We start from the raw sequence: 13,848 nt of genomic DNA on the forward strand, positions 1-13,848 counted from the left end.
AGTCAGTATGGGGGATTCTCTCTAGTCAGTACTGGGGATTCTCTCCAGTCAGTATGGGGGGATTCTCTCCAGTCAGTATGGGGGATTCTCTCCAGTCAGTATGGGGGATTCTATCCAGTCAGTATGGGGGATTCTCTCCAGTCAGTATGGGGGGATTCTCTCCTGTCACTATGGGGGATTCTCTCCTGTCACTATGGGGGATTCTCTCCAGTCAGTATTGGGGATTCTCTCCAGACAGTATGGGGGGATTCTCTCCAGTCACTATGGGGGATTCTCTCCAGTCAGTATTGGGATTCTCTCCAGTCACTATGGGGGATTCTCTCCAGTCACTATGGGGGATTCTCTCCAGTCAGTATGGGGGATTCTCTGAAGTCACTATGGGGGATTCTCTCCAGTCAGTATGGGGGATTCTCTCCAGTCACTATGGGGGATTCTCTCCAGTCAGTATGGGGGGATTCTCTCCAGTCACTATGGGGGATTCTCTCCAGTCAGTATGGGGGATTCTCTCCCGTCAGTATGGGGGGATTCTCTCCAGTCAGTATGGGGGATTCTCTCCAGTCAGTATGGGGGGATTCTCTCCAGTCAGTATGGGGGGATTCTCTCCAGTCAGTATGGGGGGATTCTATCCAGTCAGTATGGGGGGATTCTATCCAGTCAGTATTGGGGGATTCTCTCCAGTCAGTATGGGGGATTCTCTCCAGTCAGTATGGGGGATTTTATCCAGTCAGTATGGGGGATTCTCTCCAGTCAGTATGGGGGGATTCTCTCCAGTCAGTATGGGGGATTCTATCCAGTCAGTATGGGGGATTCTCTCCAGTCAGTATGGGGGGATTCTCTCCAGTCAGTATTGGGGGATTCTCTCCAGTCAGTATGGGGGATTCTCTCCAGTCAGTATGGGGGATTTTATCCAGTCAGTATGGGGGATTCTCTCCAGTCAGTATGGGGGGGGTCTCTCCAGTCAGTATGGGGTATTTCTCCAGTCACTATGGGGGATTCTCTCCAGTCAGTATGAGGGGATTCTCTCCAGTCAGTATGGGGGGATTCTCTCCAGTCAGTATGGGGGGATTCTCTCCAGTCAGTATGGGGGATTCTCTCCAGTCAGTATGGGGGATTCTATCCAGTAAGTATGGGGGAATTCTGTCCAGTCAGTATGGGGTATCTCTCCAGTCAGTATGGGGTATCTCTCCAGTCAGTATGGGGTATCTCTCCAGTCAGTATGGGGTATCTCTCCAGTCAGTATGGGGTATCTCTCCAGTCAGTATGGGGTATCTCTCCAGTCAGTATGGGGTATCTCTCCAGTCAGTATGGGGTATCTCTCCAGTCAGTATGGGGTATCTCTCCAGTCAGTATGGGGGATTTCTGCAGTCAGTATGGGGGATTCTCTCCAGTCAGTATGGGGGATTCTCTCCAGTCAGTATGGGGGATTCTCTCCAGTCAGTATGGGGGATTCTCTCCAGTCAGTATGGGGTATTTCTCCAGTCAGTATGGGGTATCTCTCCAGTCAGTATGGGGTATTTCTCCAGTCAGTATGGGGTATTTCTCCAGTCAGTATGGGGGGATTCTCTCCAGTCAGTATGGGGTATTTCTCCAGTCAGTATGGGGTATTTCTCCAGTCAGTATGGGGTATTTCTCCAGTCAGTATGGGGTATTTCTCCAGTCAGTATGGGGGGATTCTCTCCAGTCAGTATGGGGTATTTCTCCAGTCAGTATGGGGTATCTCTCCAGTCAGTATGGGGTATTTCTCCAGTCAGTATGGGGTATTTCTCCAGTCAGTATGGGGGGATTCTCTCCAGTCAGGATTGGGGGATTCTCTCCAGTCAGTATGGGGGGATTCTCTCCAGTCAGTATGGGGGATTCTCTCCAGTCAGTATGGGGTATTTCTCCAGTCAGTATGGGGGGATTCTCTCCAGTCAGTATGGGGGGATTCTCTCCAGTCAGTATGGGGTATTTCTCCAGTCAGTATGGGGTATTTCTCCAGTCAATATGGGGTATTTCTCCAGTCAGTATGGGGGGATTCTCTCCAGTCAGTATGGGGGGGATTCTCTCCAGTCAGTATGGGGGGATTCTCTCCAGTCAGTATGGGGGGATTCTCTCCAGTCAGTATGGGGGATTCTCTCCAGTCAGTATGGGGTATTTCTCCAGTCAGTATGGGGGGATTCTCTACTGTCAGTATGGGGTATTTCTCCAGTCAGTATGGGGTATTTCTCCAGTCAGTATGGGGGGATTCTCTCCAGTCAGTATGGGGGGATTCTCTCCAGTCAGTATGGGGTATTTCTCCAGTCAGTATGAGGGGATTCTCTCCAGTCAGTATGGGGGATTCTCTCCAGTCAGTATGGGGGATTCTCTCCAGTCAGTATGGGGGGATTCTCTCCAGTCAGTATGGGGGGATTCTCTCCAGTCAGTATGGGGGATTCTCTCCAGTCAGTATGGGGGGATTCTCTCCAGTCACTATGGGGGATTCTCTCCAGTCAGTATGGGGTATCTCTCCAGTCAGTATGGGGTATCTCTCCAGTCAGTATGGGGTATTTCTCCAGTCAGTATGGGGTATCTCTCCAGTCAGTATGGGGTATCTCTCCAGTCAGTATGGGGTATTTCTCCAGTCAGTATGGGGGGATTCTCTCCAGTCAGTATGAGGGGGATTCTCTCCAGTCAGTATGGGGGGATTCTCTCCAGTCAGTATGGGGTATTTCTCCAGTCAGTATGGGGTATTTCTCCAGTCAATATGGGGTATTTCTCCAGTCAGTATGGGGGGATTCTCTCCAGTCAGTATGGGGGGATTCTCTCCAGTCAGTATGGGGGGATTCTCTCCAGTCAGTATGGGGGGATTCTCTCCAGTCAGTATGGGGGGATTCTCTCCAGTCAGTATGGGGGATTCTCTCCAGTCAGTATGGGGTATTTCTCCAGTCAGTATGGGGGGATTCTCTCCAGTCAGTATGGGGTATTTCTCCAGTCAGTATGGGGTATTTCTCCAGTCAGTATGGGGGATTCTCTCCAGTCAGTATTGGGGGATTCTCTCCAGTCAGTATGGGGGGATTCTCTCCAGTCAGTATGGGGGATTCTCTCCAGTCAGTATGGGGGATTCTCTCCAGTCAGTATGGGGGGATTCTCTCCAGTCAGTATGGGGTATTTCTCCAGTCAGTATGGGGTATTTCTCCAGTCAGTATGGGGGGATTCTCTCCAGTCAGTATGGGGGGATTCTCTCCAGTCAGTATGGGGTATTTCTCCAGTCAGTATGGGGGATTCTCTCCAGTCAGTATGGGGTATCTCTCCAGTCAGTATGGGGTATTTCTCCAGTCAGTATGGGGTATCTCTCCAGTCAGTATGGGGTATTTCTCCAGTCAGTATGGGGGATTCTCTCCAGTCAGTATGGGGGATTCTCTCCAGTCAGTATGGGGTATCTCTCCAGTCAGTATGGGGTATTTCTCCAGTCAGTATGGGGTATCTCTCCAGTCAGTATGGGGTATCTCTCCAGTCAGTATGGGGTATTTCTCCAGTCAGTATGGGGGGATTCTCTCCAGTCAGTATGAGGGGGATTCTCTTTAGTCAGTATGGGGGGATTCTCTCCAGTCAGTATGGGGTATTTCTCCAGTCAGTATGGGGTATTTCTCCAGTCAATATGGGGTATTTCTCCAGTCAGTATGGGGGGATTCTCTCCAGTCAGTATGGGGGGATTCTCTCCAGTCAGTATGGGGGATTCTCTCCAGTCAGTATGGGGGATTCTATCCAGTCAGTATGGGGGGATTCTCTCCAGTCAGTATGGGGGTATCTCTCCAGTCAGTATGGGGGGATTCTCTCCAGTCAGTATGGGGGGATTCTCTCCAGTCAGTATGGGGTATTTCTCCAGTCAGTATGGGGTATTTCTCCAGTCAGTATGGGGGGATTCTCTCCAGTCAGTATGGGGGGATTCTCTCCAGTCACTATGGGGGATTCTCTCCAGTCAGTATGGGGGGATTCTCTCCAGTCACTATGGGGGATTCTCTCCAGTCAGTATGGGGGGATTCTCTCCAGTCACTATGGGGGATTCTCTCCAGTCAGTATGGGGTATTTCTCCAGTCAGTATGGGGGGATTCTCTCCAGTCAGTATGGGGTATTTCTCCAGTCAGTATGGGGTATTTCTCCAGTCAGTATGGGGGATTCTCTCCAGTCAGTATTGGGGGATTCTCTCCAGTCAGTATGGGGGGATTCTCTCCAGTCAGTATGGGGGATTCTCTCCAGTCAGTATGGGGGATTCTCTCCAGTCAGTATGGGGTATTTCTCCAGTCAGTATGGGGGGATTCTCTCCAGTCAGTATGGGGTATTTCTCCAGTCAGTATGGGGTATTTCTCCAGTCAGTATGGGGGGATTCTCTCCAGTCAGTATGGGGGGATTCTCTCCAGTCAGTATGGGGTATTTCTCCAGTCAGTATGGGGGATTCTCTCCAGTCAGTATGGGGTATCTCTCCAGTCAGTATGGGGTATTTCTCCAGTCAGTATGGGGTATCTCTCCAGTCAGTATGGGGTATTTCTCCAGTCAGTATGGGGGATTCTCTCCAGTCAGTATGGGGGATTCTCTCCAGTCAGTATGGGGTATCTCTCCAGTCAGTATGGGGTATTTCTCCAGTCAGTATGGGGTATCTCTCCAGTCAGTATGGGGTATTTCTCCAGTCAGTATGGGGGATTCTCTCCAGTCAGTATGGGGGATTCTCTCCAGTCAGTATGGGGTATCTCTCCAGTCAGTATGGGGTATTTCTCCAGTCAGTATGGGGTATCTCTCCAGTCAGTATGGGGTATCTCTCCAGTCAGTATGGGGTATTTCTCCAGTCAGTATGGGGGGATTCTCTCCAGTCAGTATGGGGGGATTCTCTCCAGTCAGTATGGGGGATTCTCTCCAGTCAGTATGGGGGGATTCTCTCCAGTCAGTATGGGGGATTCTATCCAGTCAGTATGGGGGGATTCTCTCCAGTCAGTATGGGGGTATCTCTCCAGTCAGTATGGGGGGATTCTCTCCAGTCAGTATGGGGGGATTCTCTCCAGTCAGTATGGGGTATTTCTCCAGTCAGTATGGGGGGATTCTCTCCAGTCAGTATGGGGGGATTCTCTCCAGTCACTATGGGGGATTCTCTCCAGTCAGTATGGGGGGATTCTCTCCAGTCACTATGGGGGATTCTCTCCAGTCAGTATGGGGTATTTCTCCAGTCAGTATGGGGTATTTCTCCAGTCAGTATGGGGTATTTCTCCAGTCAGTATGGGGGGATTCTCTCCAGTCAGTATGGGGGGATTCTCTCCAGTCAGTATGGGGTATTTCTCCAGTCAGTATGGGGTATTTCTCCAGTCAGTATGGGGTATTTCTCCAGTCAGTATGGGGGGATTCTCTCCAGTCAGTATGGGGGGATTCTCTCCAGTCACTATGGGGGATTCTCTCCAGTCAGTATTGGGGGGATTCTCTCCAGTCAGTATGGGGTATCTCTCCAGTCAGTATGGGGTATTTCTCCAGTCAGTATGGGGTATCTCTCCAGTCAGTATGGGGTATCTCTCCAGTCAGTATGGGGTATTTCTCCAGTCAGTATGGGGGGATTCTCTCCAGTCAGTATGAGGGGGATTCTCTCCAGTCAGTATGGGGGGATTCTCTCCAGTCAGTATGGGGTATCTCTCCAGTCAGTATGGGGGATTCTCTCCAGTCAGTATGGGGTATCTCTCCAGTCAGTATGGGGTATCTCTCCAGTCAGTATGGGGGATTCTCTCCAGTCAGTATGGGGTATCTCTCCAGTCAGTATGGGGTATCTCTCCAGTCAGTATGGGGGGGATTCTCTCCAGTCAGTATTGGGGGGATTCTCTCCAGTCAGTATGGGGTATCTCTCCAGTCAGTATGGGGTATCTCTCCAGTCAGTATGGGGTATCTCTCCAGTCAGTATGGGGGGGATTCTCTCCAGTCAGTATGGGGTATCTCTCCAGTCAGTATGGGGGATTCTCTCCAGTCAGTATGGGGGGATTCTCTCCAGTCAGTATGGGGGGATTCTCTCCAGTCAGTACTGGGGATTCTCTCCAGTCAGTATGGGGGGATTCTCTCCAGTCAGTATGGGGGATTCTCTCCAGTCAGTATGGGGGATTCTCTCCAGTCAGTATGGGGGGATTCTCTCCAGTCAGTATGGGGGATTCTCTCCAGTCAGTATGGGGGATTCTCTCCAGTCAGTATGGGGGATTCTCTCCAGTCAGTATGGGGTATTTCTCCAGTCAGTATGGGGGATTCTCTCCAGTCAGTATGGGGGGATTCTCTCCAGTCAGTATGGGGGATTCTCTCCAGTCAGTATGGGGGATTCTCTCCAGTCAGTATGGGGGATTCTCTCCAGTCAGTATGGGGGATTCTCTCCAGTCAGTATGGGGGATTCTCTCCAGTCAGTATGGGGGGATTCTCTCCAGTCAGTATGGGGGATTCTCTCCAGTCAGTATGGGGGATTCTCTCCAGTCAGTATGGGGGATTCTCTCCAGTCAGTATGGGGTATTTCTCCAGTCAGTATGGGGGATTCTCTCCAGTCAGTATGGGGGGATTCTCTCCAGTCAGTATGGGGGATTCTCTCCAGTCAGTATGGGGGATTCTCTCCAGTCAGTATGGGGGGATTCTCTCCAGTCAGTATGGGGGATTCTCTCCAGTCAGTATGGGGGGATTCTCTCCAGTCAGTATGGGGGGATTATCTCCAGTCAGTATGGGGTATCTCTCCAGTCAGTATGGGGTATTTCTCCAGTCAGTATGGGGTATCTCTCCAGTCCTACCTTGGCCTTGACCTCCACTCTGGCTCCGCTCTGAACCAGGTATTTGACCACGTTAGCCTGGCCGGCCCTCGCTGCCATGTGGAGCGCCGTTTCTCCCCTCTGGAACACAGAGATACACATGTTACTTCACAAACACACAGGTACCAGGGTTCTATCAAACACACAGGTACCAGGGTTCTATCAAACACACAGGTTAGGTACCAGGGTTCTATCAAACACACAGGTTAGGTACCAGGGTTCTATCAAACACACAGGTACCAGGGTTCTATCAAACACACAGGTTAGGTACCAGGGTTCTATCAAACACACAGGTTAGGTACCAGGGTTCTATCAAACACACAGGTTAGGTACCAGGGTTCTATCAAACACACAGGTTAGGTACCAGGGTTCTATCAAACACACAGGTTAGGTACCAGGGTTCTATCAAACATACAGGTTAGGTACCAGGGTTCTATCAAACACACAGGTTACAAATGTTACTTCACAAACACACAGGTACCAGGGTTCTATCAAACACACAGGTTAGGTACCAGGGTTCTATCAAACATACAGGTTAGGTACCAGGGTTCTATCAAACACACAGGTTAGGTACCAGGGTTCTATCAAACACACAGGTTAGGTACCAGGGTTCTATCAAACACACAGGCTAATGTTCTAAAATCTTTATGGAATGCTTTCCCCAACTTTCTTTGAAATTATCACATAGTTTATTTCAAATACTTTGATATGAGAGAGAGGGGGGGGGGTGGAGCTAGAGAGAGAAAGAGAGAGAGAGAGAGTGAGAGCGAGATAGAGAGAGAGTGAGAGGGGGAGAAATGGAGCTAGAAAGAGGGAGAGGGAGAGAGTGTATTCTGTGACTCACCACATTAGTTGTGTTTGGCGAAGCTCCGTGATTCGTCAGCTGAGTGACGATGTTATCGTGTCCCATGAAAGCCGCCACATGGATCGGAGTGAGACCCGACTGTAACGGAGACACAGAGTTATTCTAGGAACAAGAGACTCAACTGGAACAGAGACAGAGATAGTCCTCTTTAAAGTTGTAGGCAGTTCACCGAGTGCGTAGCCCCCAGCCCCTAGCTCACAACAGAAGTTATCTGGCCCTTTTCTGGTATAAACAGATACCAGAGCCAGCCCCTCTAACCAGCGCCAAGCCTTCCTCATCAAGCCCCTGTCAGCAACATGTGTCCTGTCCAGTTAAAACTCCTAACCTCAGCTAACTCAGATACGTATGTTCACTTCAAAACCACTTCAAACAGTCTGTAGCAAACAACTCCAATGACCAGAACTTAGTGTCCATGTCCACCTAACAAAGACAAACACCACAGCACGTAGTGTCCATGTCCACCTAACAAAGACAAACACCACAGAACTTAGTGTCCATGTCCACCTAACAAAGACAAACACCACAGAACTTAGTGTCCATGTCCACCTAACAAAGACAAACACCACAGAACGTAGTGTCCATGTCCACCTAACAAAGACAAACACCACAGAACCACAGAACAGAGATCCATTATAAAATGGTTGAACAGAGAGACACAGTCAGTCAGAAGACAACGTGTTAGTTAGTAGCTCCTCTGTAGGAGGACAGGTCACTGCCTGTATGGACTCTCCGTGTTTCAGTTCCTACCTCGGTCACTGCCTGTATGGACGCTCCGTGTTTCAGTTCCTACCTCGGTCACTGCCTGTATGGACGCTCCGTGTTTCAGTTCCTACCTCGGTCACTGCCTGTATGGACGCTCCGTGTTTCAGTTCCTACCTCGGTCACTGCCTGTATAGACGCTCCGTGTTTCAGTTCCTACCTCGGCCCATGCCTGTATGGACGCTCCGTGTTTCAGTTCCTACCTCGGTCACTACCTGTATGGACGCTCCGTGTTTCAGTTCCTACCTCGGTCACTGCCTGTATGGACGCTCCGTGTTTCAGTTCCTACCTCGGTCACTGCCTGTATGGACGCTCCGTGTTTCAGTTCCTACCTCGGTCACTGCCTGTATAGACGCTCCGTGTTTCAGTTCCTACCTCGGTCACTGCCTGTATGGACGCTCCGTGTTTCAGTTCCTACCTCGGTCACTGCCTGTATGGACGCTCCGTGTTTCAGTTCCTACCTCGGTCACTGCCTGTATGGACGCTCCGTGTTTCAGTTCCTACCTCGGTCACTGCCTGTATAGACGCTCCGTGTTTCAGTTCCTACCTCGGTCCATGCCTGTATGGACGCTCCGTGTTTCAGTTCCTACCTCGGTCACTGCCTGTATGGACGCTCCGTGTTTCAGTTCCTACCTCGGTCACTGCCTGTATGGACGCTCCGTGTTTCAGCTCCTACCTCGGTCACTGCCTGTATGGACGCTCCGTGTTTCAGTTCCTACCTCGGTCACTGCCTGTATGGACGCTCCGTGTTTCAGTTCCTACCTCGGTCACTGCCTGTATAGACGCTCCGTGTTTCAGTTCCTACCTCGGTCACTGCCTGTATGGACGCTCCGTGTTTCAGTTCCTACCTCGGTCACTGCCTGTATGGACGCTCCGTGTTTCAGTTCCTACCTCGGTCACTGCCTGTATGGACGCTCCGTGTTTCAGTTCCTACCTCGGTCACTGCCTGTATGGACGCTCCGTGTTTCAGTTCCTACCTCGGTCACTGCCTGTATGGACGCTCCGTGTTTCAGTTCCTACCTCGGTCACTGCCTGTATGGACGCTCCGTGTTTCAGTTCCTACCTCGGTCACTGCCTGTATAGACGCTCCGTGTTTCAGTTCCTACCTCGGTCACTGCCTGTATGGACGCTCCGTGTTTCAGTTCCTACCTCGGTCACTGCCTGTATGGACGCTCCGTGTTTCAGTTCCTACCTCGGTCACTGCCTGTATAGACGCTCCGTGTTTCAGTTCCTACCTCGGTCACTGCCTGTATGGACGTTCCGTGTTTCAGTTCCTACCTCGGTCACTGCCTGTATGGACGCTCCGTGTTTCAGTTCCTACCTCGGTCACTGCCTGTATAGACGCTCCGTGTTTCAGTTCCTACCTCGGTCACTGCCTGTATGGACGCTCCGTGTTTCAGTTCCTACCTCGGTCACTGCCTGTATGGACGCTCCGTGTTTCAGTTCCTACCTCGGTCACTGCCTGTATGGACGCTCCGTGTTTCAGTTCCTACCTCGGTCACTGCCTGTATAGACGCTCCGTGTTTCAGTTACTACCTCGGTCACTGCCTGTATGGACGCTCCGTGTTTCAGTTCCTACCTCGGTCACTGCCTGTATGGACGCTCCGTGTTTCAGTTCCTACCTCGGTCACTGCCTGTATAGACGCTCCGTGTTTCAGTTCCTACCTCGGTCACTGCCTGTATGGACGCTCCGTGTTTCAGTTCCTACCTCGGTCACTGCCTGTATAGACGCTCCGTGTTTCAGTTCCTACCTCGGCCCATGCCTGTATGGACGCTCCGTGTTTCAGTTCCTACCTCGGTCACTGCCTATATGGACGCTCCGTGTTTCAGTTCCTACCTCGGTCACTGCCTGTATGGACGCTCCGTGTTTCAGTTCCTACCTCGATCACTGCCTGTATGGACTGGACGCTCCGTGTTTCAGTTTCTACCTCGGTCACTACCTGTATGGACGCTCCGTGTTTCAGTTCCTACCTCGGTCACTGCCTGTAAGGACGCTCCGTGTTTCAGTTCCTACCTCGGTCACTGCCTGTATGGACGCTCCGTGTTTCAGTTCCTACCTCGGTCACTACCTGTATGGACGCTCCGTGTTTCAGTTCCTACCTCGGTCACTGCCTGTATAGACGCTCCGGGTTTCAGTTCCTACCTCGGTCACTGCCTGTATGGACACTCCGTGTTTCAGTTCCTACCTCGGTCACTGCCTGTATAGACGCTCCGTGTTTCAGTTCCTACCTCGGTCACTGCCTGTATGGACGCTCCGTGTTTCAGTTTCTACCTCGGTCACTACCTGTATGGACGCTCCGTGTTTCAGTTCCTACCTCGATCACTGTCTGTATGGACGCTCCGTGTTTCAGTTCCTACCACGTCACTACCTGTATGGACGCTCCGTGTTTCAGTTCCTACCTCGGTCACTGCCTGTATGGACTGGACGCTCCGTGTTTCAGTTCCTACCTCGATCACTGCCTGTATGGACGCTCCGTGTTTCAGTTCCTACCTCGATCACTGCCTGTATGGACGCTCCGTGTTTCAGTTCCTACCTCGGTCACTGCCTGTATGGACGCTCCGTGTTTCAGTTCCTACCTCGGTCACTGCCTGTATAGACGCTCCGTGTTTCAGTTCCTACCTCGGTCACTGCCTGTATGGACACTCCGTGTTTCAGTTCCTACCTCGGTCACTGCCTGTATGGACGCTCCGTGTTTCAGCAGCAGTTCCATCACTTTGATTCTGTTCTTCTTGCAGGCGATGTGGAGCGGAGTGAAACCATTCTAAAAGAAAAACACACAGCACAACTCTACAGATGTCCTGGTTAACACACAACACAACTCTATAGATGTCCTGGTAGCATCCAGCCTGGTTAACACACAACACACCTCTATAGATGTCCTGGTAGCATCCAGCCTGGTTAACACACAACACACCTCTATAGATGTCCTGGTAGCATCCAGCCTGGTTAACACACAGCTAAGCAGATACTAACCAGAAGAACATGTGGAGTTACAGTAACACAGCTGGATCAGACTGGCCTCTCTGGCTGCTTTGAGGTTTGCCACCATGTGTTATTTCTTCAGTTCTTCATCCCTTTTCTCTCTAAACTTCAGCCGTTCTGATCCAATGACTAAAGGCCATGCCAGTATACAAGCATCCTGATGCCATAAACCCTAGCCCTGACCCTGCTGCCTGATGCCATAAACCCTAGCCCTAACCCTGCTGCCTGATGCCATAAACCCTAGCCCTGACCCTGCTGCCTGATGCCATAAACCCTAGCCCTAACCCTGCTGCCATAAACCCTAGCCCTGACCCTGCAGCCTGATGCCATAAACCCTAGCCCTGACCCTGCAGCCTGATGCCAAAAACCCTAGCCCTAACCCTGCTGCCTGATGCCATAAACCCTAGCCCTGACCCTGCAGCCTGACGCCATAAACCCTAGCCCTGACCCTGCAGCCTGATGCCAAAAACCCTAGCCCTAACCCTGCTGCCTGATGCCATAAACCCTAGCCCTGACCCTGCAGCCTGATGCCATAAACCCTAGCCCTGACCCTGCAGCCAAAAACCCTAGCCCTAACCCTGCTGCTTGATGCCATAAACCCTAGCCCTAACCCTGCTGCCTGATGCCATAAACCCTAGCCCTGACCCTGCTGCCTGATGCCATAAACCCTAGCCCTGACCCTGCTGCCTGATGCCATAAACCCTAGCCCTGACCCTGCTGCCTGATGCCATAAACCCTAGCCCTAACCCTGCAGCCTGATGCCATAAACCCTAGCCCTGACCTTGCAGCCTGATGCCATAAACCCTAGCCCTGACCCTGCTGCCTGATGCCATAAACCCTAGCCCTGACCCTGCTGCCTGATGCCATAAACCCTAGCCCTGACCCTGCTGCCTGATACCATAAACCCTAGCCCTGACCCTGCTGCCTGATACCATAAACCCTAGCCCTGACCCTGCTGCCTGATGCCATAAACACTAGCCCTGACCCTGCTGCCTGATGCCATAAACCCTAGCCCTGACCCTGCTGCCTGATGCCATAAACCCTAGCCCTAACCCTGCTGCCTGATACCATAAACCCTAGCCCTGACCCTGCTGCCTGATACCATAAACCCTAGCCCTAACCCTGCTGCCTGATACCATAAACCCTAGCCCTGACCCTGCTGCCTGATGCCATAAACCCTAGCCCTGACCCTGCTGCCTGATGCCATAAACCCTAGCCCTAACCCTGCTGCCTGATGCCATAAACCCTAGCCCTGACCCTGCTGCCTGATGCCATAAACCCTAGCCCTGACCCTGCTGCCTGATGCCATAAACCCTAGCCCTGACCCTGCTGCCTGATGCCATAAACCCTAGCCCTGACCCTGCTGCCTGATACCATAAACCCTAGCCCTGACCCTGCTGCCTGATAACATAAACCCTAGCACTAACCCTGCTGCCTGATGCCATAAACCCTAGCCCTGAAACTGCTGCCTGATGCCATAAACCCTAGCCCTAACCCTGCTGCCTGATGCCATAAACCCTAGCCCTGACCCTGCTGCCTGATGCCACAAACCCTAGCCCTAACCCTGCTGCCTGATGCCATAAACCCTAGCCCTGACCCTGCTGCCTGATGCCATAAACCCTAGCCCTGACCCTGCTGCCATAAACCCTAGCCCTAACCCTGCTGCCTGATGCCATAAACCCTAGCCCTGAAGCCTGATGCCATAAACCCTATCCCTGACCCTGCAGCCTGATGCCAAAAACCCTAGCCCTAACCCTGCTGCCTGATGCCATAAACCCTAGCCCTAACCCTGCTGCCTGATGCCATAAACCCTAGCCCTGACCCTGCTGCCTGATGCCATAAACCCTAGCCCTGACCCTGCTGCCTGATGCCATAAACCCTAGCCCTGACCCTGCTGCCTGATGCCATAAACCCTAGCCCTAACCCTGCAGCCTGATGCCATAAACCCTAGCCCTGACCCTGCTGCCTGATGCCATAAACCCTAGCCCTGACCCTGCTGCCTGATGCCATAAACCCTAGCCCTGACCCTGCTGCCTGATGCCATAAACCCTAGCCCTAACCCTGCAGCCTGATGCCATAAACCCTAGCCCTGACCCTGCAGCCTGATGCCATAAACCCTAGCCCTGACCCTGCTGCCTGATGCCATAAACCCTAGCCCTGACCCTGCTGCCTGATGCCATAAACCCTAGCCCTGACCCTGCTGCCTGATGCCATAAACCCTAGCCCTGACCCTGCTGCCTGATACCATAAACCCTAGCCCTGACCCTGCTGCCTGATAACATAAACCCTAGCACTAACCCTGCTGCCTGATGCCATAAACCCTAGCCCTGACCATGCTGCCTGATGCCATAAACCCTAGCCCTAACCCTGCTGCCTGATGCCATAAACCCTAGCCCTGACCCTGCTGCCTGATGCCATAAACCCTAGCCCTAACCCTGCTGCCTGATGCCATAAACCCTAGCCCTGACCCTGCTGCC

General features: G+C 51.9%; 1 protein-coding gene across 50 annotated transcripts in view; it reads right to left on the reverse strand.

Moving 5' to 3' along the window:
* Positions 1-13,848, reverse strand: part of ank3b (ankyrin 3b) — a 483,498-nt gene that overhangs the window by 220,949 nt on the left and 248,701 nt on the right. For all 50 annotated transcript variants that reach the window (XR_008761019.1, XM_055936209.1, XM_055936160.1 and 47 more), the window contains 3 exons: positions 11,052-11,150; positions 7,609-7,707; positions 6,747-6,845 (listed from right to left, as the gene is read on the reverse strand). Coding sequence is in view for 49 of the 50 variants with exons in the window: in XM_055936209.1 (XP_055792184.1) it covers positions 6,747-6,845; positions 7,609-7,707; positions 11,052-11,150 (297 nt within the window). In the remaining variant the exon portion in view is untranslated. The remainder of the gene's footprint in view (positions 1-6,746; positions 6,846-7,608; positions 7,708-11,051; positions 11,151-13,848) is intronic.

The sequence above is a fragment of the Salvelinus fontinalis genome, chromosome 1 (assembly GCF_029448725.1).
Source record: "Salvelinus fontinalis isolate EN_2023a chromosome 1, ASM2944872v1, whole genome shotgun sequence".
In the NCBI taxonomy this organism is placed as follows: Eukaryota; Metazoa; Chordata; class Actinopteri; order Salmoniformes; family Salmonidae; genus Salvelinus; species Salvelinus fontinalis.